Genomic DNA, 23,467 nt, shown 5'->3' on the forward strand with positions numbered 1-23,467 from the left:
TGTTGATATTAAAGGGTACATATTTGCTGACCAAAAGCCAGTAAAGATGTCACACTACCCTGCCAAAGAACTGGACCCACCTCACGCTCTAGACACTATCTTGCATACGTTGGCAGAATATGTAAGTGGATACTCATCCACGAATATCTCAGCAGGCCATGTACTCACTCACTTGCCCACTAGTGCTCAACAATGCTTACTTGCATTCACACTTTACCGGACCAGTACAGCCTATATTCACGTCAACTCCGACTCATCGGCACTCATTCATATAGACAGTAGAACCCCGCTGATGCGTTTTTTTAAGGGAGTGGGTAAAAAAGATGTAACAACGGCTAGGAAAACATAACAGTGACGAAGGCCCCCAAATTGCCACAACAATGTCAGAAACAGTTCTGAATGGCTACCAATGCAGTTATTAGATGTCTCAGTGCTCAGACTCTGAACGGAGATGGTGCATGAGTGCGTGTATAATCAACGGACACATATTATGTTCCATGACATTAGCCCCTTTTGACTCTTGTTATGCTTCACCACAATATACTGCACATGTTGCACACCTGACTTCAGGAAACAATCAAGAATTGAAATTATGCCAAGCTACAGTTATTGGAACTAATGATGGCGTACTACTGGCCTTTTGGGGCGGGGCCATGGGCGGGGCTTCACAGGCTTAACCATGGTTATACACACGTCGTTTTCACAGCAATGTGCAAAAGCAAATCTGCCTCTGCACCGCTAAATTTTTGTGACTGCAGTGTTCAAACGCAATGTAAGAAGTGGTACCATTACACAATGACGCCCTATTACACGAGAACATAATACATAGGATTCGATGAGCTTTAAGCTGAGACCGCAAACACGCGATGTAGCAGCTAGGAAAACACAACAGCAAGGACCGTGTCAATCAATCAATCAATCAATCAATCTTTATTTAGCATTCATTCATTTACAAAAAATGAACACTAGGACAAGAACTAAAAGCTGCTTTTTTGCAGCTTGACAAGGTTCTTGCCCCTATCCATGACAACGGGGACAGAATAATGTTTGTTCACATTAGTGTGTGCAATGCACAAATGTATAAGTGAAAAACGTGTGAGGCGAAATGTACAATCAGTGATACAAGATGATACAGTACAAATGACATATATGAATATACAGTATATAACAGAAATACACAATTATTTTCAACTGCTGTAAAATTCATCACAGAACGTTTTCTTGACATGCAGAAACATAGATAGCAAATGAAGATGTGCGTAAATTTCTTGAAGGTTACATCCTATATGCGAAAATGCCATCAAAATGAAAAACTACCTAACTTAAAGGAGGCAAGTAGTGACTTCCCCTAGCCAAAGTAACGTTAAAAAAATAATAATAATTACTCAGTTTGAATTAGGAAGTCTCGTAATGTTTTCCTACTAGTGTCAGTTATCTCTATACCGTTTTCATGAAGTTTATTTAATAAGGATGGGACGCGACTGGATAGCCGATTTGATCCATAATTAGTACGGGAGAGTGCTAGCTGCCATCTCTTTCTTTCCCTAATGTTATACGATATATCTATTGGTTCTATTATGTTGCACAACCGCAAGAACGCTTCGTTATTATACTTAAGGTAGCTCTGGTATTTTATGGCAAGGTTAACGTTACATAAACTTACTAGACAAATGATGTTATACTTTGAAAATAATTCAGATGTATGTGCGTCGAATGGCGCGTTTGCAATATGACGAACAGCCTTTTTTTGGAGTAGTAATAATTTATTGATATTTTCTTTTGACGTGGCACCCCACACAAGTTGGCAATACATTAAATGAGATGAGAATAGTGCGTTATAAAGGATCAGCTTAACTTTAGATGGTATCGTCTCACGGAGTCTACAAAGCACGCCGCAAGCTTTGGCTAAACGGGATGCAATAAGTTCCACATGTTCATTCCACGTTAGTTTTTGATTAAATATAACACCCAAAGTTTTAACGTTAGGAACAACTTCAATTATTTCAGAGCCAACCTGCAACAGTATGTCTTCACTCAGATGTTTTTGTGGAGGTGCAAAAATAACAGCTTTTGTTTTTGTTGTATTTAATTTGAGAGCGTTAACCTTGCTCCATTCGGCCAATTGTTCTAGTGTGGTATTTGCCAACAACGAGAGATCGCCGATATTGGGAGACTGAAAGAATAGGCTGGTGTCGTCTGCATAAATGATGAAGTTAGCGTCATTAGAAATGTTGACAATGTCGTTAACATATATATTAAACAATACTGGCCCTAGTATACTTCCTTGGGGAACGCCCTGTGTAATTTTCCGGAGACGTGAATCTTCTGATGAAATCGAAACTAGTTGTTTTCTGTGATTAAGATACGATTGTAAGAGTTTGAGAGAAATGCCCCGAAACCCATAATGTTCTAGTTTAGTAAGCAAAGTCTTATGATTTAGCCTATCAAATGCTTTAGAGTAGTCTACGAAAATTCCTAGCGTTAGTTCTTTATGTTCAAAACCATTTAAAATGAACTCTTTTTGGGTTAGCAGAGCCAATTCAGTTGACATTCCCACACGGAACCCAAATTGTTTATTTGATATGATGGAATGTTTATCACAAAATGACTTTAGTCTTTTACAAATAACTTTTTCTAGTCCCTTGGATAGGACAGGCAGTACTGATACTGGCCTGTAATTTGACAGCTTATTTTTGTCACCGGATTTAAATAGGACTGTAACTTTCGCGTGTTGCATTTTTCTAGGAAAAATTCCAGTTGACAGCGATAGGTTAAAAATATAAGTACTGGGAGCAAGAGATCAAGCATAAACTTAATAGGTCTTATTTGAAATCCGTTCACATCGCGGGATTTACTTTACAGAATGCCAATGGGATACCGCTGGACACTCACTCCCATTCACCTCAGTCACTCACCAATACTCAATCTCACGCCCAAGAAATGAGTGCGGTGTGAGTCAGTGTACTCATGAGCGAGTATGCCGACCTATGCTATTTTGTTCCTGCCCTAGGCACTGCTCAAGCGCCTTTCTGCAGTTCTATTCCTATCCAAATTTGCATTTTTTTGCAGTTGGAGCAAATAGTCTTCATCATGCATTCTTAATTTTTGTATTTGCATTCTCTGGACACAAAAATTGGTTTCAGTAGCTTTGGCAAAAAGTGCAGAATGCAAATGCAACTCACTCAATATTGTTCAGTGGTCTCCTGAGCAACTCATTACTACTTTTGCAATAAGCCTAGTCACTAATTAACGAAGGCAGAGTAGCTAGATTTAAAAGCATCAATTTAAAAACAATGTTCGGCTGGCATGGAGGTGTTTTCCACGGGAGGCCAGTGAGACGCCTCTCCTAATGCCCTATTCAAATGACCTGCCTGTGCTTTGAGCTGCCTTCGTATCCAGTACTTCATGCTTTTGTGTGTCCCGGCAGTGGTGCACGAGTGTGGCATACTCATTGTTGCTGGATTGGATTCCCACATTCTTGACTTTCCACTGACTATAGCTGGGCGCACAACGACATCAGTACCACAAAACAATCACCAAGTGAACAATACGGATTGCACGAAGACTGACCTTATTATGAATAGGCTACAAGTGAAGACGATGTTTACAAGATGGCTGCTGTGACTGCCCTTTCAAAAGCCAATGCTATCTGCAACCACGACTTCCTTGCTTTTAAATAGTTTGTCAAAAGCAAAGACACTGACACAGCGGCAGGTGTTGCTACACTTTTTGTGCAATTTCTGGATCCCTTCAAGAGATATGTTATATTGAAAAAAACTGGAGACCAAGACTGTTGTCTTGTGCAATGGCCTTTGTATACATGCTGTCAGCAAGCAGCAGAAATCATTCAAAGGTTGTTTGTAGACATTAACATCGCTGGACCCAAGGACCTAGTCACAAACACTTTTTCCAGATTTCGCCTATGTTTTTTTGCAGCCTAAAAAAAAATGCAACACATGACAATTCTCTTGGAAGCAAATCAATGTGATGTTTCTCAATACAGTCTACAAATTATCACTCAAGTCAATAGCCAACGAGTCAGTTAATCAATCTTTGTTACTTCACCACCTTACGCTTACTAAATTTTCACAGCAGCTCAAAAGGACAACACACACTACCATGCTTGTTACATTCATGTAGCACTCGCATGCATTTTTTCCAAGCTTGGTGCAGGTTAGCTCAAGCAACATGCACATGCATGAACGTCGGCTTCAGAATGCAGCAAGCTCCGCTGTCAGGGAAATGAGCTTTGCAGAAAAGTCAACCATCAATGTCTTACATGTAGCCTTGTGCAAATATTCCATACTTTTCAATAACTCAACCAAATATTATGTTAATCAGAATTACTTTCCGTTCAAATATCAGTATTCAGAACTTGTACAGTATGCAGAATGAAGAAATATACATTTGAAAACTTGTATTACAAACAGTTTCAGTGAGCAAGTTGAATTGTCAACGAGGTAACTCATAGTAAAAACAAGTAAAAAAGCATTAATATGTTTACAGTTGCCTGCCTAATTTTCAGAGCTGTTTGATTATTCGAGCATCCTTGCAGCACTACCACCTCTTCTATTAGGTACTCCAATGTACAACGCTGTCAGAAGTTTCAGACACTTGCTAGATTTTTCAGACATGATCTACAAGCATTATGCAGGAAAAATTGTTGGCATGAAGGAAGTTTGTGCTATTCAAGTTTACCCCCATACTCCCATGTTCACTTGTGAGGTGGTTTTTTTGGCTTTCCTAGACCTCTATGCCCACTGTGAATCACCATCCCTTTGGTCACCAATAGCCAATGATGCAGTGCTGGTTAGGCCTAAAAGTGGCCAAGGCCTTGATGAAAATTCACTGGCCAGTATGATGACAAACCTTTGCAAGAAGTTTGCCAAAGTTTCACCAAAGATTTGTCGAAGATTCTGAGGATAACTGAAGATTCAATGGACGAATTGTTGCCCGAACATCGCACCATTTAGACACACTTCGAGCTCCGTTTCGTGTCAGCGGTGACGGCAGAAGCGTAAGCACGCAGCATCCACAACTCCCTCCGTGCAGTGTCCACAATTCAATGGAAGTTCAACTTGATGGACCAGCAAGGTCAAGAACAAATTTTCAAAGCCCACCAAATGACGAGGCAAAGGTGCAAGAGGATGCCTGACAGCTATGATGCCAAGTATTACAGCCCTGGGGCGTGATCAGAGATTGCTGTTCAAAACGCACGCTCAGTCATCACTCGGCGTGGCCTAAGCCAATTGCTGAAGGCGAAACTGAACACAAACTGAATGCGCGTTTCGAATAACAATCTCCGATCGCGCCCCTGGTGCATCCTAATAAATCTGCACTGCTTGACAAATACTCATGAAGATATTCTCACAAAATTTTAAACTTGTCTCTATTTCAAGGTGCAGTGTGAGTGCCAAATTTCAGCCCTTTCTGCCAAGAAACAACAAAGTTATTTCTCACCCCCCCCCCCCACCGACTTCGTTAAAAGTGCACATGCAATGAAGGGGACACTCAAACTTGAGGAAATCAAAACAAAACCTAGGAGAAGTGGTAAAACTGCAAAGAGTTGACCTATATAAAGCTCCACAAATGCAATCAAAATCGTGCACACTTGGGCATGCGGTAGTGTGATGCAATTGTGCACCATGCAGTGCTATCACTAAAACATTCTGCATTATGCACATGGCTTGGGCTGCATTATAATTCATTTATAATGTAACCACCACATAACTTTATGTTCTCTCGACCACGAAGAATCGCAGCCCTAGCATTGTTATGTAGCATGGACAGGTTATATATTTATCAAATGTGGCAAGCCTCTCAGTGACAATCTTTGTTTCCTCTTTGCTTATAGTATTTCTTTGATTTTTTTGCACAACAATGGAATTCCTTAAAAACAAAACATGCTAGACAATCCCATGCTGCCAAGTGCCAAACATGCAAAATGCATGCGGCCATACCTGCAAGTGCCGTCCAAAGGAACCTCAAATACAGTGAGTGAAGCAGGAGAAGCACTGCTATGAAACGGCATTGAGACATTAATATGAAGTGTTGACCACTTATAACGTAACCACGTATTCTGCCAAACCAGATCGTTCCTGACCTCTTCTGCGTGCCTTTCAGCGACCTTTTACGATTGCTGGTTGGCCTCTCATGGAACTACATGCATACACGTGACTGCTGCTTAGAGTGTGCAGCTACACGAAACAGAATAAAGGTTACAATGTAGCCCCCGATAAAGCCTGCTAACAAGGTTGGCAGTGAGCATATTAGTCAACAAGGCACTCTAGGCACTTTGACACTACAGTGACATACGACCTGCTACAGGTTATCGTAGCCTATGCAAAATGGCTGAGTGCGCACAGTCACCGACCAATTTTTCGGGCACAGACAGGAATGTGAAACTGTCGAAGTTAACTGGACAGTAAAAAAAAAAAGGAGTTTCAAGAAAAAATAATCCTGCTGTTTTTTACAATGCAAATGATATGAAAAACTGCTACAGACATTTCCTGTGTTGCACTGAAGTAAAACTCTACCTACATAAAATTTCATGATAGGTGAAGCCAAGTAGCATTTCGTGTTCACCTGTTGTCCAGCCCAATGTGTGTTATGCGGTGTGACGAAGCCACAAGGTGCAAACATCATCCGATGCGAGGCCAATACGTGATGCTCGTGCATTAAGCTGCATCATGCAAACTCAGTTTCAAACTTGTTGCTTCTTTTTTACAAGCTTCCACTGTTGCAACCAGCAGGGCATACAAACAAGCTTACCAAGTGCTTCCGCAATGTGCTAGGCCGTCAGTTACACTCCTCGTATAGCCGATGGCTGATTGCATATGGTGCCTCTAACAGTCAAGCTTTTGTGTCTGATCTCAGGACCTATCGCACATGGTGACTACTGGTGCAAACACGTTAGTGGAAAGCTTCCTGTTGCAGCTCGCCGTATGCGACCGTACTAGCCAGTGGCAATTTTTTTTTTCTTGGCAAGGTTGACTACTCCCCTAGACCTAACCGCAACCACTTTATTAGTAGTCAGCAACTAACAGATACAGCTTGGTATCCCAGTCACAAAGTTTTTGTTGTGTTGGAACAGCACACTACAGGATGAAAAATCCCCTCAAAAACCTGAATGGTGGAAATGCTGTTCACGGCTGCCATGTTTGTCGCAATGCATTTACAGTACCACCTCGTATATTCAGATTTCACGGTACAAAAAATAATGTTCGAATTAACTGAATGTCGAATTACCAAGGGCATCAAGAAAACAATTAACAAGTGCTTACTATGTCAACATGCTTTTATTTACTGAGTGAATGAGCAAATCCCTTTTCTATTTTGCACAAAAGTAATGAAGAGCCTGCAAATCTCATCATCTCATGACTGATTGGCTCGAACAGCGGCAAAGGCCTAGCAACTTCCTTGACAGTGCAGCCGTGGCGCATGCCTTTATTTGAGACACGCTTTTCACTACCGTGCACATTTCAGTCTTTTTTTCTTTTACCAGTGAACTGGTTGCGAACCGATCGCCCTTCCATCGCGATGCAGCAGGTGCTCTTTATCCTCGACAGCTTTGCAGCATGTCAATATGGAACTACTGTGTGCCACTACCGCTGAGAACAAAACCGCAGTCGCTATTGACGCGATAATGGAAGGCGACTATGCAGTTATGAAGGCACGCGGCTGACACGCACACTGATTCAAGATGTAATAGGCACAAATGAACAAGAAGCATTTCAGCATTGTTGCCATTCACATTGGATTTCTGCTGATGACTATGGTGACGCGGACTCTGACGCTATGTTTCTGTTGGAAGCTAGCGCCGTTTTTGCTCCTTTACGTCGCACATTTGTGGCACTTTGCATCACCGAGCTCCAAGAGTTGTCCAAATAAACCGATGTGCAGCCAAATACGTTCGAATTAACGAGAGTTGCATTGCATTAAATAATGCACATGCCTGCACTACCAGAGAACGATAATTTAATGTATAGCCATGTTCGAACAAGCAAGTGAAACACCATTCAACGACTGATATTTCTATTGTTGCTATACAATAATAATGTGGTCTAGGTGTCAGTGCCACAGGAAAGTCCACATAATCAAATACACAAGAAAAATCAACCATTCAAGAAATCAGCCCACAACTGTACCACGGCTGCAGTGTGTGCAAACTATGACTTAGCAAAAGTCCTCATGGTCACATTAATGGTCACTGCAGGTGAATACTGAAAGTGGTGCAACGTCCATTTTACATGTTTTGGAGATTGATCATTTGGCCATTTGGTCTACCTGTTTTGCATGTGCAGAGAGTTTGAAAATAGATGTTTTGGTCCCAATAAGGCTGTGCGCTACTCTGGCGACTTACGCTATAAGTGGTCCACACTGTTATAGGGTGACAGCTGCAGCAGCATGCAGCCATCTAGAATAAACTACAGGGCTCAAGCTCAAACAAGCAACTACAGCTATACAGACAAAGTTGTGCAAGACAGTGAACATCCATCTCACAAACAGGGGTACTGCGCACTGCACATAGACAACACATACATACACTAGCACACATACCCAACACTACATGCCACAATACCTTCACATACAACAGCCGACTTGAACTTGCAAGGACATGCAAAAATAGCTCAAATTGGATTAATGCCAAGGCAGCGAACTAAGCAAGAGCCTAGTCACTTTGACTGAATGCTTTTTGATATCATAAAGCTGAGCAATGGCAAAGGAGAGAGGGTGCTGTAGTTCATGCAACAAAAATTCAAGAACTTCCTACACTTACCCCAGTATTCAGAAATGCAACTTAAGTCGAAGCCCATGCTTGACTTGATTTAGATGACGCCTGGCGTTAACGTGCCCAAAGACGCTCACTGCATTTCTTTCGGCACGTTCACGATAGGCGTCACTTGGATCAAGTCAAGCACGGGCTTCAACTTATGTTGCCTTTCTGAATACAGGGGTTAATGTAGAAAATACAGCAGGATACAGTGGGTGATACTGTAGTGAAACAAGTGCTGCTATGTGTAGAGGAATTGCTGATTTGCTGGCACTGCAAGGACGCAGGGCTGTTCGCTCATTGTGCCCTACACTGCATGGATTTCCCTAGTCCTTCATACTGGGCATTAGAAAAAGTAAAAAATTATCGAGTCAGAGGGGCCCTGCAACACCTTTACTGGAAAAAAAAAACAGAACACACCCGAGTGTGTATGATGCCCTTCAATGAACACTATTCCCAAAGAAATTTTTGAAAAGGACCTCATATGAATGGCAGTGCCATGAGCGCCTTCTACATTCCTTCTAAACACAATGTTTCCTCTTGTCTGAGGCGGTGCCAAAAGCAATGCACTGCTTATTGCTTCTTTCTTAGTGTGACTTTTTCTGTTGTTCAATTATGGTAACTGTTCAAGGTTAGCGCCTGACAAACATGCTGGGCAATGACACAGGAGTGGTGACTGAACGTGCGAGTCAAATTACCAACAGCCACTTGCCCGTTTTCTAGATTTAGCAGCAGTGTGCATGTATGCACAACCTTTCACCCGTAATTAACTTATGTTCATGAACAATTGCCTAGTGGCTGTCATATGTTATGGACCACAGCGAAATGGAAGCAGCCTCGAAATGGAAACAGCCTCGAAAACCGCGGAAGAGAACAGGAGCTATCTTTTATACGAAATTGGACCTTGCATAATATCTGGCTCGCATGTTTATCACAACAATGCATACAAAACGCGAGCGTTTGCTTACCATGTTGCAGTGCCCCTTTAAAGTGGCATTTGCAGGCTGTCGCACACAAAATGATTGTTGGCTGTACACACAAAACACAACAGTGCTATTGAAAAATGAAAGCTGCACCTGTTTCAGGTACAGCATCGTTCCTTACCCCTTCGCGCACCTGCAATAAACATAGCACCGATACAGATCTCTCAATGGTAAGACGTGTCGCGTTATTTCCTCCAAACAAACAAAGAAATGCAACTCAGTCTGATACTAAACCTGGTGTACTGAATGAACCCAACAGAAAGCTCACAAAACATGCATCACTCATTTACACAAAGCTTAGGATATCAGTAAGGGTTCTGCGTTTTCAGAGGAATCTGATGAAATGTAAAAAAGCATGTCTGAATAAAAACATTTATTTGAATTTACTTAAGACTCCAAATTTTGGGGTCCTCTATTGTGATCTTGTGACTGCACCTCCAAGGCATGCAGCATTAGTGTCGCGCTCAAATGTCTTGGAGTCCATATGGTAAAAATAAAGAAATGAATGGTAGAAAACCAATCCATTAGGCAGACTACATGTACATGCTTGCGTCTCCTCATGCAGCCTGCTACGTAGTTAAGCTGATGCCTAAAAAAATTTGAAGAAATTGTTTTTAATAATTCAGGAACTCGAAGCTGACTATGCGTCTTTGCATGCTGTGTACTATCTCCCTGCCAGGTGCCCACAGGCACCGCAAGGTCAATGGAACGACGGGTCCAAGAACCTTTAGCCACTGCAAGCTTGACATTGTCAACAAGGAGAAGTGTAGTGAAGCCATCAACTTCCGAGAGTACCTACTGTGCTGCTGTTGCATAAAGGCAAAGCCGAAGTGTGCAGGAAAGCATCCCTCACAACTCGCAGTACACTGGCAAGTCATTCTGGTACTGTCTGTGTTGAGATTGTGAACCAAAACATGAAGCCAGAATCTCCAGCAGTGTTGCAACACGTATGAGCAGTCTATACTGTTATTTTGCCACTGGAGCCTAACACAACCTTGCTGGCAAGGTAATATCGGGCATATATTGTTAAGAAACCATTCAGCCCTTAGTTTTCTGAAGACTGGCCATCCTTTTACGCACTACGCTCAGTTTACTGGCTTTTACTGCATCCACTGCGGTCATTAAAAGGGCATTCTGTGTTCATTCTGTAAATTGAAAGAGCATGCCGCAATGACCAAATATAACAGACCGTGAATATCCAGCGAAAAAAGACCATTATGTCCAAAGTACATTCTACCAAAACTAGGGTCGCAGTACGTTGTGAAATGGCAATACTTCGCATATACTACAGTCTAATACATAAATGATCGCAAAAATGATAAAACAATTTAAATAAATGTCTGCAGTAAACAGGTTTACACGGTGACCGTACAACCATGCAACACGGTTGTCTTCCTGTCCGCTGTTTTCCAGACAGTGGTCGCTGACAAATGGCAGTTTTTCAGTACTAGGGCATATACAGACCTGCAGAGTGGCAAGACTAACTAACGGCCAGCTGAGAGCCGCCTGGCCAGTGCTGCCATGTCGGCTGCCCAACCTAAATATGTCGCCGCTGATGACACAAACATTGTCTACAGTTTAATCTGGACACAATACAGTGGCATGTAGTATAAACAGATGTCTTCATTTTATCTTTCGCGACAAGCAACGACCACTGTCAAATGTGTAGCACAAACAAGAGCCGCAGTATGAAGCAAGTTCCACTTGGAGCCCTCGTTTGGCTGCCACTGTACTGCATGCGAAACGGCTCGACTGCATCCCGTGCCTCGCGGTTTGGAAACTGCGAATAACAGCGCATCTTCTTTTGTGTGCAAATTGCTGCAATGAGAAACAAAGCATTCCTAAAATGGTGCATTTTATGATCGTCGGCGGTTGTTTTTGAAGTGCTGTGTGCCACAGCTGTGCTTGGAATCTGGCTAAGCCTAGCAGTAACCTCAGCACTTTCTCGGCATTGACCCCAGGTTGATGTGTAGCAATGGTCCACTTGCATGGTCAACACTACAACACTCTGCTGGTGGGGCGTTACGTGGCGCACCATTGCAGAAAGCTTGCCACTAGTGTATTTGTTCCTTAAGAAATATTGCATTTTCGCAAGCTCCGCAAGTGGTTGGAAATAGTCATGTGCAGTGTACTGCCACACACACGCATCGCCGTCGCAAGATACATTGCATTTGCACCATCTAAGCAAAATTTCACCAAAAATTTTTTGGTTGTAGCCGATAGTCCATTATAGCCAGGTCTATTAAAAGCCGAGTTTGTTGCATTGACAATATATGCAGACTTGGCTAACTAAGAATGGGTACGTTGCAAGTGCTAGGGGGCTCCCTGTCTTTCCGACCCCTAGCGCCATCTGACGAATAGTTGCGCGAATGCGGTAGGATTACTCACGGCGTCAGCAGCCCGCGCTGTGTGTTTGGCGCCCTGTCAAACGGTAGCGATGGCGCGAAACAGCGTGTCGATAATAATTTTAACCGGGTTTCGAGAATTACAAGACCTCCACAGCTTTTTTCGTGAAAAGAATTTAGAGAAAGAAAGTCGTCTATCTGAAGGTGGGCACGTCTACGACGTGAACTCGTGCTGATCGGAAGGTGACTGCTAGGTGTATTCCACAAACGAAAAATAATGCACCAGTGAGATGCGTGAAGCTCAGTGTAAGTTACTTCTTTATCTACGGTGTGGACGCATGAAATTATAGACAACATCGATTCTTGAATATCGGCGACAGCAGACCAATCCTAGCGGGGAGCTGCGATTGCCGTGCTGACATCGTAGGGAAGTGCAAGGACGCCGTGGTAGTTTCGCTGTACATACAGGACAGCAAATATGAATCCAAAACATCTTATCTAAGAACGTGGGGCGTACGACCGACTCGTAAGACCTACCCGAGGTATTCTAACGTTGCTCTCCCCAAACACAAAAAAAGGGGAGGAACTTACCGGTTATGTTAGACTACTCTGGGAAAATATTTTCGCCTAAGTTACTGGAAGTGCGATACTTTTATGTTGCAATTTTCCAGTGCGTGCAAAGGAGCTTCCAATAAACCACGCCGTCAAAAATTTTGGTGATCTCAACTGCCCCTTAGTTGATATGCTGGGCGCAGAAGGGTGTATGCCAGCTCAAACAGCTGCAACCCCTCCTCAAATCTCTCAGCAAGCCCTAGCGCTCTTTGAATGGGAGAGGATTGGGAAAGAGTTCCACTGCTTTACTGCGGTACATTGTGGGAACAAACTACTTTGTTTGCTGCATATTCTGGCACGCACTGCAGGTGTCCTGTTGCTGCCATCATTACTGTAAAAGCAAAGAATTCAGCGTTAACACGCTTTGCATAGCGCCGGAACATAAAACAGCTTATGCCGTCAGACCAGCGCTATCCACTGTTGACGCCGTTCTGCTTCATACGGTCGGCTTGGAAACCTGTAAAACTTTGTTCCTCGTGAGTTGGTGTACGTGCTGTTACGTGCTGTTGCAGCCCACTACGCAATAGCTCGTGTTGCACTTGGCCATTGCTCAGAAAAGGAAACAGCTACGCGCGAAACAGTGCGCAGACAGGCTTTCCGAATGCAAGCGGGCCGGTCATATCCTGCCGGTTCCGCGCTCGCCGCCGCGAGGGGCGCCCTTGTAGGCGTGGGAACTACGTTCGCAACCTGCCTATAGTCTGTTATATACGAAAGTATGTTGTATGCGGATTCGTTGCAACGAGCGTAAAATTACAATAACTTGTTATGAAGATGAACCCTTCTGCTATTGTAAATGTTGACTAAAAAAATCACTGCCCAAGCACTCGGTACAGATGGTTAACCAGCGAAGCTAAAACGTGCAGGCCCGGTGTTTATCACTGGGTTAATGCCGACGGTTCATTAAAGGACGGCTTCGTAGGCTGCTAAGTCCTGAGTACGCACTTGCTGCTTGCACTCAGCTGCACAAGCCTGTTCTTGTGCCCAGGCAGCAGCATCAGCATGGCGTAGACGAGCTCATTTCCAGTTCTGGTAATGCCAGTGTGCATGTGGGTGTGACGACAGCAGCAAGACAACGACAGTAACAACGAGTGCTTGATTTTTGCGGACTGTGAAATTAATGTGAACAATCGGCATGGAGGTGCAGGCTTAGTAAGGAACGCAGAAACTAAATGCTAACTGACAACAGCACGTGGTATCACTTGGAGGACACAAACGGGTGACTTGACTGCGATACTGTGGCACAGCCTAAAACCAATGTCCTTTTACAGCCATTCGAACGAGTGGCGTTGTGCAGCTGCTTGCCGTGGCCGAGCCACGTCGTAGGAGCCAGGGGTCATGGCCTCAGAGTCTGGCGTCAGACAGAGGATCGCTTTTTAGCCTAAGCTGACGGTGTGTCACACAATGGCTAAGAGGGCCTACGCCATCATCCGAGTTTTCTTGACAAGGGTTGCTTCTCTAGTGATGAGTACAAGGCCAAGAGGATGAGGAACGGAACAGGGGGTTTATTTACGTTTGAATGGCAAACTTATTTACATAGAACAAGGGATACTCGTACTGGCCACAGCACGGAGCATAGTACATCGTTTTCGTGCAGAGCTACATGTCTGAAGGCTACATTTTTCTGGTGAGCACACATGAGAGCACACTCCAGCTGGAGCACAGAGCACTCGTAGTCGTTTTTAGGGCAAGAGTATGCACAATCACTCCAGCACCTTTCTTCACAGAACGTCATTGGAGAAATACCCCCGGGTACAGACTGTTTACTGTCCCAGAGAAAGAAGGGAATTGCGCGGACAGAGGTGCCTTGTTTGACTCCATTTGCACATCTTGGCTCCTGGTATGGCCCAGCAGTGACTGTAACGAAGCGGTGTATAACACACTTTCATAGGATTTCCTTGGTCTCAGCGTTGTAGTCTGCAACAAAGTGCCATCCATCAACCCCGCAGCCGTCAAATGTGTCTCGCCTTGGTGCTGCTGCTGGTCTGTCCAAGGTGACGTATCATGAACCTCATGAAACAATTCGTCACAGTAAAACAGGAGAGGCTGGAAGGTTCCTTCTGCTGGTTGATCGTAACAGCATTGACGCTGCCATTGTGAAATTCGATGCAGCATTCTCATACTTTGACAGTATGTGCACCAGGAAACAGCAGGCGTTGTTTGATTAAAGGGACTGACAACTGATTTTTAAGGACCCAGCTTTTTATGGTGCAATGCAAAGCTGACTCTTGGTAGTGTTTACAGCTGCTGTGGTTACTTTCAAAAGCATGTGGATATTTTGTAAGCAGAATTTTTCAATCTGAGCAGCCTCTGAAAAAGTACGAGTCCTTCCTCCAGCAACACGGAGAAGTGAGAGCGATGTCGATAGCCCACCTCGCAAATTGTGAAAACCGCTCATTGTTCTGCTTTCACAGCAGTGAATGTACCTGTGCCTAACCATCTAAATTTCTACCATTTCAACTACTTTTGAAAATAAAAACCTGGTACAATAAGTTTGCAGTGCTTTGTAGATTTTCCTTATATTTGTACGGCGTTTTACCCCAAGTACACGCCTACGTCATGGCTCGCTTGCCCCCGTCATCGTTATTCTGTTGATAGATGAGCCAAGCCAACTCATCAAAAGCGAAGGCGAAGGCAGCGCCACTTTTCTACTCGTCACAAACGAAGGCCTATCTGCACATTGTAGGTTAGAAAAACCTTACAACAGAAGAAAGTGCACCACATTTCAATACTGACAAAAAGACCAGGAACTGCGCACACTAATACAAGGTCACGTGATAGGCTTTTTATGTATCTTGGCGTTTTTGCTGCGTGGAGCGTCAAAGGGAGTTTTTCAAGACTTTTAAAAAAGAATTAAACATATAAACCTATGTTTAATGAAAAAAATATGGCTCATTTTAGCCACTATGATAGGCAATTTTTCCATCAGCAGGGTTATCTCGATTCATGTCCTGGACGGTTGTCTGTACCTTTAAGCGGCCTGGTAACGACAATAAGGGCCCAAGTCTGATATGAGCTTCAGGAGGAACGAGGCAGTGCCAAATCGACACTCGGAAATCAACACTTGTGGGAAACTTGCTTTTGAATAGTTGTTTGAAAGGATGTAGCCACCCCTTGGTGCTCTGCTGCCGAGATGCTGGGATCTTCTTTCACGTACCACCTTGCTTGAGCACAGATGCCACTTGAGAATCAGAGGCTACAGTTGGATGATGAAACCAGAATGATGATGTGGTAACCATCACGGCATCACGAACACATAGTCATCAGCCCAAGTTAGTAGTCGCGCTGGTCCACTGGGCCTTGTCTTGTCAAGTTCTTGTCGTGGTAATGTCATGCTGTGTGTGCATGCATGTGTGTATGTCATGGTACTCATGAGAATCATGTCATAGCTTGACATACAGACCATGGCGTTCCTGCCAATCGTTTTATGACGTACATGGCATGACGTTATTAATGTCCCAGATGCATGTCATGACACGCATATCTAGGTATATCCTGTTAAAGGAAATGATTGCCATGCCATTCAATCCATTATAGTAATCTCATTTATGATATTCATGTGATGACATGATTGCCATTCGTGTCAGCATCATTTTCTAACAAGTTACATATCATAATATCCACGATACGAATGAAAGGACATGACAAGACTGCAAGCACTGTCATGAACGACATAACATGCATCTCATGACGTGATTGTCATGGATGACATGTGACAGCATCGTGGTCATTTCTTTAGCTGGATATGTATGGCAAGACATGCGTACATGACCTGACAAGAATGACATTGAATGGCATGCTCATGCATGTCTGTCTTGTCTATTATCGTCATGTCATTTATGGCATTCACATTATGACATGCATGTCATTTAAGTGATGACATTTATGCCATCACTTAAATGTCAGGTCCTGCACACATGTCATGTTATTCATATGCAGATATATATTGTGTCAAAGAAATGACCACCACAGCATCATGCCAGTCATACCATTGATGTCATGACATACATGCCAGGACAAACATGTGATGGCATTGATGTCATGGTATGACATATGCTTGCATGTCTTGTCATCCATGTCATGATGCACATGACACATCATGAAATCTGTCATTCATGTCAGGTCATGCATGCATTTCATTCATATCTCGATATATAATGGGCCATTGATTGAGTAAAGGAAACGACCATGACATCATGTCATTCGAACCACTAATTTCATGACATACATATCATGACAAATATGTTATGTCATTGATGTCATAACATTTGATTCATGTTATGTATGCATGCACGTCACACTGCCCTATTCCTATTTTGATAAATATACAGCTAAAGAAACAACAACGACAGTATCACAGACATAGGAGCCTACGCTCTTAAACAAATGTACACCCTTTAGGGCTTACGTAGCCACACAACAATAATCGTCATCTGTCTTGCTTGCGTTTCCTGTCTTGAAAACGCTGCGCTCGCTACTTTCCTGTCAAGAATGCTCTGTCAGACCTCTGTCATGTCCCGTGCATATCGTTCGTGAGTACCGGGCTTGCAGTGTTAAAGAAAGGAAATGAGGACAAGACAGATGACGATTATGGTTGTGACAAGATAAGTCTCAAAGGGTGTACATTTGTTTAAGAGTGTAGATAGATAGACACACACAGCCAAAACGCCCAATTCTTTCTGTTAAAAATGTTTCCTTCAGTTACATACCAGGCGTTCTTTCCTATGCAGAACATTTCGAGATAAAACAACAAAAACTCATATCAAGGCCCCTGTTCTTTGCAGATAGGCTATGTGACTAGGTGGGTATTAGCAAGAAAAAATTCAGCGATTATTTTGTAAATAAGGTTAAATGTGCTTATTACCTTGTTAATTCTTTATTTTAGGGCACATATAATTGTGCAATTGAAGTAGAGGAATTATGTGTACCGAATGAAGTCAAGCCTGCTTATGACAAATCGTAAGTCTAGCACCACTTATGAGAAATGCGAGCTTATTGTGCTACAAAATACATTGGAGCTCTATTTCGGTTTCCCAAAAGTATTCTCCTCATAGTTTGTGACGACCTTAAATCAAAAGCTGGGGCATTTTTCAGCCAGATTATGGCAGACATCACTAGACTACTTTCCAGCTTCAATTTCACAAGTACATGTGCCCTCAGGTGTCCAGCTCAACAGTTAGTAAGCATGTAATAAGTTGCGATCGCCAATTACTGCTGTTGTTGTGCTAGCTAATGCTGACTTGCACCCCCGATTTCAATATTGCATCAGAACGCCTACAATTCTGACGTCCTCGACTTTTTGGATCGCTGTGTATGCTATCCACAAATGTGGCAGAGGCCTGAATACGAAACAGTCAATTTTTTTTTTTTTTTTTACTATAGTGCATAAGAAAAAACAATTGGTATATCCCATGTTTCTTTTTTTTTTTTTGCAATCAAACTATTCTAGAGTATGGGAGGCTGAAAGAAGGCTGAAAAAGTCAGCAATTTTCTGGCACGATTTCTGCAGAAATAATTTACTCCAAAAAAAAAGAACACCCTCCAAGTTAGGCCAATAATGAACTCTGAAAACACAGAACCCTAGGTCTACCCCACTAGCAAACAAACGACCCACCATGACAGACATTTATAATATACACTGCACTGTACGCATCCTAAACTTCGATTTACCATGGGCATGCAGGACACAGTACAGTTAGACTTACTACAGAAGACAACTACGCTGGACACTCACAGTGACCATGTGTCCAATTTTAGCAACTCTTCACTCGACTAGCTCCCCAGTTTCAAGTTGTCTCAAGAATTCTGTAGCGCAGCAATGAAATTGAGCTCACCTCTGGGTTGAACTGCGGCCGAAACTGCTTGTGCAGCTCAATGATAATTCGCAGGCACACCAGGACGTTCTCTTCATTCTCCACCTGCGAGCAATGCAAGGATCATCACTATCAGCCTATATTTATGCGCACTGCAGGACAAAGGCCTCTCCCAGCGATTTCGCATTACCCCTGTCTTGCGCTAGCTGGTTCCAACTTATCCCTGCAAATTTTCTAGTTTTATCCCACCACCTAATTCCTTGCTACCCTTGATTGTGCTTCCTTTCCCTTGACACCCGTTCTGTAACTAATAATCTTCCGGTTATCTGCCCTACCCATTACGTGGCCTGCCGAGCTCTACTTTATCTCTTCATGTGAACTAGAATGTTGGCTACTTCTTTTTGTAATCCACAATGCCATCTTCCCATCATTTAACATTACGCCTAACATTTTCCGAGGATACAACATCAGTATTACCACTGTGAGTAATGGTTCTCGTCCTATGAGGTTTGCAAGGAGTGCCTTCTGTTGTACATGCTGGAGCAGCATTGCCAATTTCCTCGAGACATTTCCCAACAGTAGTGTGAAACACAGATACGAAAGACCTTGCTTTAATTTTTCTTTGTTCATTCCTTAAAAACAGAGGTTCCGAACATATGGACACAAGCACCTTATGAAAACTGGTCAGGAAAGCATGCCTGCTGAATCAACCTGTCAGCCGGCTGATTTCAATATGGAGCAACTACACTGGCATTTCAACAACTTCAACAAAAAGGTGTGGATGACGTCTTCGCTCTTCAGAAATTTCTTGCAGCAGCTGGATAACAAAATGGGTGCTAAGGCGAGGAAAATATTGCTTTTCATGGACAACGCACCGTGCCACCCACCCGATACGTCCAGCCTGAAGAACATAAAGGTTGTTTTTCTTCCGCCCAACAGCACAAGCCGGCTGCAGCCACTGGATGCCGGCATCAAGTGAATCAAGCGAGGGTACCGAAAGCGGTTAGTGCAGTGTCGGCTGGCGGCTACGGAGCGCAGTGAGTCGGAAAAAAAGATCACTGTGCTCGAAGACATGCATTTTATTGCCAGTTCGCGAAACGCAGTGTCGCGAAGCACAATCGCTAACTCGTTCAAGCACTGTGGCTTTAAGCAAGAGACTGCCTCCTCTGCTGGGGACGCAACAACCTGGATGCCGCTCGAGGCCGATGCAGGCTTCGCCGACGGTGATTTTGAGAGTTTAAACCTCACCACGACCTTCGCCGAGTACGTCAAAGCTGACGACAACGTTGCGATCTGCAGCGAGATGTCACTGGATGACGCCATCGAGGAGGCTTTGCCTAGTGCCGACACTGCTGCGACATCGGACGAGGTCAACGACGATGCCACAGATGCCACGCCTTCACCTACCACGTTCGCCGAGGTGCTACGGCACATAGACAACATGTGGAACTTCATCTGTTCACGCGACACCGCAGAGGACCTCCTTTTGGACATTGCCCAACTCGAGTGAAAGCTCTTGGTTCACGGATCAAACAAGGTCCAAAAGAAACTTACCGACATTTTTTAATGTTCCAGCTGGCTGGCGGGAATCACGGCAGTGGAGTGCCGTAAGGGTTTGTTTGAATAAAGCATGATTGGTACCTGTACTGCAGCATTAATTCTTATCGCATTTACTAGTTTGGTAATTTCGGATTTTCAAGTCCTGCAGAGTATGCTAGTAGTTTACATTGAAGTTTCTCGTAGATTCGTCGTGCGAAATAAGTAGTATTTTTATAGGCATAATTTATGTTCGGATTTTATAATGCCCGCATTTTACGAAGCTTTTTCGCGGTCCCGAGAAATTAGAATAATCACGGTTTTACTGTACTTTTAAAACAAAAATACTGTTTAGGCAGGTGCGGTATAATGAGGTTTTACTGTATAACGGAGTGCTAATCTTACTGACTTCGTTGTATTGAGGTTGAATTGTACCATGATGATCATCATTGTTGTTGCATTACTTATGACCACTGCAGGGCAAAAGCTTAGCGATCCCCATTTACTTTTGTTTTGCATCAGCTGACCCAACCTTATCCTAACGCTCTGCCGTCAACGACTATGTTTACCTTCCTCCCTTGGCACCCATTCTATCGCCCCAGAGACCCACACACTAGTTATCTGCTCACACATTACACAATCCACCTACATATGAACTCGAAGGGAGCATGAAAATTTGTTCGTCTTAACAGAAATTTCTCTTATCAGAAGATTATTTGGCAACACGACCAGGTGCATCCAAATACCTTACTTCAACACAGTAAATGAAGTAGACTTAAAACGGGGGGGAATGACATAAAAAGCATTTATTTAGCTAAACTTAACAGAAAACTGTTTTCAAGTGGTACTCTTGCTTGGTTTCATTCAGTCCGTGATGGATGTTTGAAGCTTCTGTGCAAATTGGCGAGCAGCCACAAATGATGCCATCTCACCTAATGACCTTAAAAATCCTTCTATGCCTTCGTGCTGATGGAAAAAGTTCCCTAGGGAGTTAAAGCACCTGCCACCTCACAGGTCATCGGTACAGGCTCTGAGCTAGAGAAAGTATGAAGGAGCATGCTGAGCGTGCAGCAAACCAACACAACCTAGAGGAAAGTCTAGGCGACGTTAGGCGAAGTGGGGAAAGAGAAACGAGGCGAAGCATCACAGAGGAGGAAGGAAAGTGGAGGAGCACTGGGTCGACCTCCTCTGGCAGTTGCTAAATTTTTTGTTTGCGATACGAATGCACCAGGTTCTTCTCGTGATAACACCGTCCTTACGCGCTATATGCTGTGGGTGCGAGTGAAAGCGTGCAATGGTGAGCTAACGATGGCAGCTCAATCTCGTGTGTGCACAGGAGGTAAGGGGGAGAGTGCTCCGTTTTCCATTGCGTGCATGGCACCAAAGAGGGGAGGGGGATGTGATATGCGATCTGCTTTGGGGGCTCAGTCTGGGTGGGCCGATGGCTCGTAGCTTTGCAGAAGTTTGCCACTCGAAACAAGTGTGGCAAGAAAAGACAGCGAGTGCGCTACAACTTCAAAAAGTGCTCCGACCCTGCCGAAAAACACAGCGACAACCACCCACCGGCGTTTTCAAGCGATGACTGCGAGGCGGGATGCAACGGATCTGGCGAGAGCGAGCAAGGCCTAACGACATCGCCGGCCAATAGTGATCACAGGAGCAGCGTTCGGCCTGACACAAAGATGGTGCAGCAAACAGAATTGCTCCAACAGCAGAAGAAAGCAGGGGAAAACCTCCAACAACTGGCGGGAACTTCAGCAACAAAGCGGAAATTGGACATGTGTATGAGCGTCAAGAACGGTGCGGACATGCCGGCGGAGATGGAGTCGCGCTTTTATGTTATCAGTGCAGAAGCGATAAGCGCTTTGGTCTCGCGTCTAAAGTGCAGCCTCTGTGGCGGCTCCGTCACTTTTGACTCAGAGGAGCGAGAATACAGTCTTGCCGTCAAGCTTCTCGCCATTTTTGAAAACTGCGGCAGTGTTGTTTCCGAGCGGAGCTTGCCTCACATGAACAACAGCACAACGATCAACCCCTTCATAGTGAACATTCTCGCTGCTCGTACGATGGTTAGCACTGGAGCGATGAACGACATTTTTGCTGCAATGATTATTTTGCATCGAGGTGTTTATACCAAAACGTGGCAAGGCTATCTCAAGCAGAAGCTGGCGCCGGCGTCGTCACCTGCTGCCCAAAAGCTGATGGGTGCGTGTGCCCTATCAGCGAAGTCATTGTATAATGACTTGAAACTTGTGAACTCAGGGAATATAGCGGTATCCTACGATGGCTCGTGGATGACGCGCGGCCATTCGTCATAGATCGGAGGCGGCACGGTTGTGGAACTGTTCTCCGGACTTGTGCTCGACTACGTTGTCCTGAGCAACTTCTGCGCTGGGTGTGCGCGCAGCCCGGACTACCAAGATTGGAATGCAAGCCATATGTACCAAAAAATACAGAAAAAAAAGCAGGGGATATAGAAGTAGAAGCGGCGCTTACACTGTTCCAGAGGTCACTTCAGCTGCACAAACAGGTACACCACAGTCCTCTCAGATGGTGATAGTCGTGCATTTTTTGCTCTCAGACAAGCCAAAGTGTATGGCTTTGTGCCAGTCGAGAAGGAAGATTGCGTGAATCAAGTCCAAAAAAGAATGGGGACTGCTTTGTGCACTCTCGTTGGCGAACAAAAGCGCTCTGCTTCTGAAACACTTGGTGGAAAAGGAAAATTGACAGGTGACCTGATCACCAAACTGAATGTCTTCTATGGATTGGAATTAAAATCCAACAAAGGGGATGGGAAGGCTATGCAGAAGGCAGTGATGGAAACATATCACCACATCACATCAAACGACAAGGTTTCAAGCCAGTCTTTGCCCATCTGGTCCAGACTCGTGGTGCCATCAGAATGCTGCACAAGCAAGAAATAAGCCCATCCCATAGCACTGATATAATTTGCCTGTCCATGTTTGTCAAGCCCTTCTACCACTGTATGAGCACCTCTCAGAAGAAAAAATGCTTCAAAGGTGCCAGCGCAGCATAACACCTAACGAACAGCATGCCTCGCTTTTTGCTCCTGAAACTTCTGTGGCTGAGGCAGTAATGAGATTTAATTCGAGGAAAGAAACAGCACCATCTGCCACACTCCAGGAGCTTGATATGAACACGGGGCTACCGAACAGAATGAGAATGGCCGAGAAAGATAACCAGCAAGCAGCAGCATGAGCCTGCAAGCGTGCATCTGCACGAAATCTGCGACAAGCCTTCAAAAAACGCCATTTGGGTAGCTGTAGGGAGACAGATTACATCCCTGGTGGCTGCTGACCATTTAGATTGTGGATATATCAATAGTTTTTGTTATATTTGAATAAAAAATGAGTTTGTCCATTCTTTTTGTATTTTCTCAAAACATTAATT

The 23,467-nt window shown here is 43.9% G+C and overlaps 1 protein-coding gene across 6 annotated transcripts in view; it reads right to left on the reverse strand.

Moving 5' to 3' along the window:
- Positions 1 to 23,467, reverse strand: part of Nipped-A (Transcription-associated protein Nipped-A) — a 413,461-nt gene that overhangs the window by 372,183 nt on the left and 17,811 nt on the right. For all 6 annotated transcript variants that reach the window (XM_065445525.1, XM_065445501.1, XM_065445517.1 and 3 more), the window contains exon 7: positions 18,545 to 18,628. In XM_065445525.1, the coding sequence (XP_065301597.1) occupies positions 18,545 to 18,628 (84 nt within the window). The remainder of the gene's footprint in view (positions 1 to 18,544; positions 18,629 to 23,467) is intronic.

Source organism: Dermacentor albipictus, chromosome 1 (genome assembly GCF_038994185.2).
Source record: "Dermacentor albipictus isolate Rhodes 1998 colony chromosome 1, USDA_Dalb.pri_finalv2, whole genome shotgun sequence".
Lineage (NCBI taxonomy): Eukaryota > Metazoa > Arthropoda > Arachnida > Ixodida > Ixodidae > Dermacentor > Dermacentor albipictus.